Source organism: Erigeron canadensis, chromosome 6 (genome assembly GCF_010389155.1).
Source record: "Erigeron canadensis isolate Cc75 chromosome 6, C_canadensis_v1, whole genome shotgun sequence".
Taxonomy (NCBI): domain Eukaryota; kingdom Viridiplantae; phylum Streptophyta; class Magnoliopsida; order Asterales; family Asteraceae; genus Erigeron; species Erigeron canadensis.
The window spans coordinates 21,632,040-21,637,398 of NC_057766.1; the positions used below are offsets into that span (position 1 = coordinate 21,632,040).

The window sequence follows — 5,359 nt, forward strand, 5'->3', positions numbered from 1 at the left end:
CTATAGGAGTGTAAACAACTAAAATATAAGCAAAGGCTTAGTGAATATACTTGCATACATTTACGAATACGAAGGAGGGCATGGTACAAGGACTTTCACATATAACCTATGGCATCGTCATGTCACATTTACATATTAACCTTGCACACAAACAATACATATATGGATCCATATAAGCTAAACAATCATAATAATCATATCTATCGGGATTCTTAGGCCCCGGAGGTTCTTAGGCCTCAGATCACATCAACTATCGAGATTCTTAGGCCCCGGAGGTTCTTAGGCCTCATAAACAATGCCCCACATGGGCTTCATGCCAAATCAATTACCATGCTTGGAACATTCACATCTCATGGTAATTGACTCAACGTAAACATAAGGGTATGCAAATATACTCACCTCCTCCGTAACAAAGAGAATAACGCTAAACAACAAGCACAAGCAAACTTCAACCTAAAAATCATATCGTAAAATGCATAAGCTTACATTCACAACTTGACTAGTTCAACCTAGCCATTCTCAATCACTAGCCTTTTCTAAACCCAAAACCCAACCCATTTGTCATTGAGTTACTTCCAATCTTAAGATTAGCATTAGGTAGTTCAACCTACCATTTTATCCATATTTCATTAACTAGCAAAAACTCATATTTTCTCAAAACTCAAATTATCACATAACCTTATAAATTTCATAATCAAATGCATCATATAACTCAATGACAACTAGGTTAACTAAGGAATTGGGGAAAATTAACCATAATCCAATTTCTAGCAAAAGCCCCCAAAAATTGATTCATTCATGAACCCCAATTTCAAGAGAATTGATAAAGCTAACTTGGGGAAATTCATTACCTCAACAATAGAAGACAATTACTTAGGGTTTTAAATTCACAAATCCTTCCCCTTTTCTTCTCCAATTTTTGGCCACCACCCTTCACCACTCAAAATTCTAGCTTTTAAAATTTTCTTGATTGAAGGTTAAAGATGATGATTGCTATTGTTCTTGATACTTTCTAGATGATGAGAAATGCATGAATGAATTTTCTAGATTAAGGTGGTGGTGATGAGCAAGAGGTTTGAGAAGAAAAGAGAAATGTGAGTGGAGAATGACTCAAAAGAAAAGAGGGAGGGCTGGCACTCCCTGGAGCTGCCACGACCCACATCAAGTTTTGTAGGTATTTTACCCGCTATCCGTTAAAGTTCCAACTAAATTAACCCCATATCCAAAAATAAAATATTAGGAAATTAATTTAATGTCAAACTATGAAAAGAGGTTAATTTCTTTTACCTTAAAAATATTTGGGGTGTTACACTGGTGGTGCAAGTATGCAAACTACTTCTGCTGCACCCGGTGGTGGTAGAAGTATCCCAAATTTTGATTATGTATCACAAATTTTGCCTCCTGGTATTGATGTGTCACCACCCGGCGGTGATGCAGGTATGCAAGTACTAATGCTGCACTCGGTGGTGGTGCAAGTAATTCTGATGCACCTGCCGGTGAAGCGAGTACTTCCACTGCCCCTAGGTATGGTGCTCCCAATGCTACTCCCGTTGATCTCCAATTTCCTATGACTCCTGGTGCCTTCGCTTTTGTATGGTTGACTTGTTTTATGCCTCAACACTTTTATAACTCTATAACATATCGTTATAGAGTTAATTCCCTAATCTGCTCATTTGCAACTATAAATTTGGACATGCCTGTCAACCTATCATTTCTCTAATGTTTATTCTGAAGGGAAATGGGCAAATGGCCAATAATTCTTCCCTTGTTGAGAGAGTCAATGGATTTCTGCTTTAAGAATCGAAGATAAAACACAATGCTAGAAGATATAATATTTGTCTTTGGAAGAATATATAAAATCCATATGTAATTTATTTTACAAAGCACGTCTGAAACAGAACAATTATGATAAAAAGAAATTACGATATGCTTAATTAGACCTGTGGGTTTTGATAGTATAGAACATGTTTGTTGCGGTTAAAGAGGAACCGGGAACTGAATTTGGAGTAAATTACAACCTCAAGCAAAAGAAGCTGTATTTTAACATATATGGTGAATGGAATCATAGCAAATCCGGTGATAAGAATTGGAATCCATACTAAACCCTTCTGGCAAAGTACGAAAAAGCTTACACAAAATGCGATTATCATGAATGTTATTGATAGGTAAAGATATGTTATGCCAACTATCAACTTTTTGGGTAATGATCCGAAGAAATTATGTGCAGCGTAATGAGGCATGACAAAGACATATGGGAACACCTTAAGGATTGATATCGTGGAGAAGAATAGAGAAAGGGCATCTGCCACCCAAAATAATTGAAAAGTTGATTTCGAATGAAAGAAAGGGATACCATTTTGGCCATATCCACCTGGAATGGTAAAAGCTGCAGTAAAGACCACAGTGGCAACAAGCACCGCAACCACAATACATAGACCGGCTGTATCTCTCTTCCATTTTTCACCTTCAGCAGCCTGATCTTTGTGCTCCTTTAAAAATAACTGACCCGGTGTTAAACCATCTCTGTTCTTCTGCTCTCTATAAGAAGGATGGATGGTATCCTCTATTTCCTAAATTAAACACAAACAAACTAGCTAGAATATAAATAAGAAAATTCAATTAGCGGTATACATACGACTCAAACACGCATAGAAGAATATTTGTACCTTGAACCATAGCACTTCTAGTTGCATCTGAAAAGCAACTCCTCTCACTTCCCCAAGTCGCTTTTGATTCACACAAATCCCAGCTAAATGCAACATATTGTTCCCTCGGTCATCAGTGAGACTAGTTATCATATCCTTCATAGCGCCTATCTCATACAATAGGTTGTAGATATCCATGTGACGATGTTTAACAGCAATGTGAAATATACTTTGGTTGTTATTATTTACACTCCAGATTAAATCAGGATATCGGCGTATGAGCTCAATTATAAAAATAGTATTCCCCTTTTCTGCAGCAATAAAAAGTGGGTGTGAAGAGCCTGCAGTTTCCATTGCAGAAGGGCCGCCTCTAAGTATCTCTTGGGTTTTAACTTGCATTTTGGCAACATTTTCAGATATTATTTGCTCTAGTTTTTGAGCTTGATCCTTCTTACCAGAACCTACCTTGGCATCTTGCTCTAATATGTTCTGAGTTTCTACTTGCAAGTTCACAACATGTTCCGAGAACACCTTTTGTAGTTCGAGAGATTGATCTACGGTTCCACAGCCTGGATTTGTGACTTGTGGCCCTATGAGTATTTCATCGATATCACTCCTAGGCTTTCTCTCGATATTACCCCAGATGATTTTCAGTAATTGCAATGCATCGCGTTCTTTTTTCGGGCCTGCCTATGAAAATTGAAAACATCGATCCATCACCCAGAAACTAAAAACTATTGGAAATTACGTACCATATATATTAACGAGATAAAAAGATGGACCAAATTTATTTCTATTAACTTCAAGATGGACCAAACTAATGATATAAAACCGAAACTAGCTTTTAGACATAATAATTAAATAACAATAATAGATGTTTACCATAAATAAACGTTCTCCATGTAATATTTGGTTTTGGTTCCGAAAATGCATCTAGCTTTCCAGCCAAAATTCGAAGTACGTTCCCATTGCTAGCAAGTTCCGGGTGGTCTTTCAGTATCTGTACTGCGACATCTAATTTTTTTTGACAATCACGTCTTGAGGAAACATGTTAATTATGACAAAACCAACCAAATTCAACAAGAAAACATAAGCGAGAATTTTTATGTGCTGTCGGTGGCGGTGGTAGTGGTAGTAGTGGCGGATAGTAGGTTATTGATATAATGTAATTTTGATAAATTGTTAATAGAATAAATAATAAATAGACTTATTAACTGTACGGATCGTCCTTGTGGTTTATACACAACATCATCTTTTGTCCTTGAACTTCAATATTATACGTCGTCCTTTATGAGAGGAGAAGAGTCAAGGTTCGTCTTTTAATTTGACGGATGTCAACGGACTTCCGTTAAACCCCTCACATGCATTTCACGTGAGGGTAATTACGTCTTTTTACATAGTTTTATATATTTATTTTTAAGAGACAAACCTATCAAACCAAACTGTCTTAAATGGTTTTGGTTGGTTTGGTTTAGCACAATAATCTAGTCGGGTTGGTTTGAAAAAGCAAAAACACTTAATCTTGATTTGGTTTAGATTTTAAGTTAAAACCGTCTAAACCGATTAAAGTTAAAATAATGTCAGCTAAGAATCATTGACATTAGTATAGCCCAAAAGCTTATAGTAAACCCAACATATGAAAAAATTAGGGCCTGGAGGCCTTAGACCCATGCCTAGCCTGTATATACTATTGAGCCGGCCTTGTTTATAGATGGTATGATTGTGGATATAAAAATGAAAATATTAGTTCGGAGTGATTGGTATGTTTTTAATGTAACTTAACATTATATATTTCTCATTATGGATTTTGCTTGCCAGTTTGTGAATGAAATCTATCTTTGTAGAAAGAAAAAAAAATCCAAATATAACTCGAGTAATATGCTTACCGAAGAAATCAAGCTCAACACATTTCTCAAGAAGTAGATTGTGATTCATTTCTATCCAACCATCATCTTGCAACTTATGGTAATTATCGTAAATATACTTGACCACATCATAACGTCTAAACAAGACAGCTGCATAGAATGGCATTATTTGTCCACCACCACCAGAGATGGTCAACAACGCCTTGTTCTTTTTCGCCATGATTTCAACAGCTTTAAGGTTACCCGCTGCAGATGCTAAATAGAGAGCAGTGTTGTAATTTCTATTTTGAAGTTCTAGTTCTTCCCTATTCATTAGATCCACTAGATTCTCGACAAACAATTCCACTTGTTTGGTTCTTCTCGTGGATACCGCAATGTGGAGTGCTGTTTCACCATTTTCAGTTAAACTGTACTTTACGAGCTCTCGGTTGTTATCAAAAATGGCTCTAGCGGATTTCCAATCTCCCTTAATGGCCGCTTCATATAGAGGGATGCAAATTTTGACATGATCATCTCCAGATCCTTCAATTAAATTTGGATGCAATAAGTTAATATCACCATGTATATTAAACATGTACCAACGTGCAGCGGGAGTAAAACCTCTTTATTGTCGAATGTAGTTTAATAATTAGCAAAACTAACGTACGAGATTTGTTAAAATATATATATATATAGGTTTTAGGTAAAATAAAACAAGTATTAAAGTAAAACAAATAAAACAATAGGTTTTTCTTTACTGAAGATCATCGTGCATCACGAAAATCATTATGCATCAATTGCTTCGTGAATCTTCGTGCATCAATCTAACAATGATCTAATAGTTAAGATCTTGTCTTATTTGTTTTACTT

General features: G+C 36.0%; 1 protein-coding gene across 1 annotated transcript; it reads right to left on the minus strand.

Moving 5' to 3' along the window:
• Positions 1-1,934: 1,934 nt before the first annotated feature.
• LOC122604461 lies at positions 1,935-5,084 on the minus strand. The gene is made up of 3 exons (XM_043777354.1): positions 4,532-5,084; positions 2,667-3,331; positions 1,935-2,570 (listed from the first exon to the last, which is right to left on the minus strand). Exons 1-3 carry the CDS (start codon positions 5,082-5,084, stop codon positions 1,935-1,937), a joined length of 1,854 nt encoding a protein of 617 aa, XP_043633289.1.
• Between the last annotated feature and the right edge of the window lie 275 nt (positions 5,085-5,359).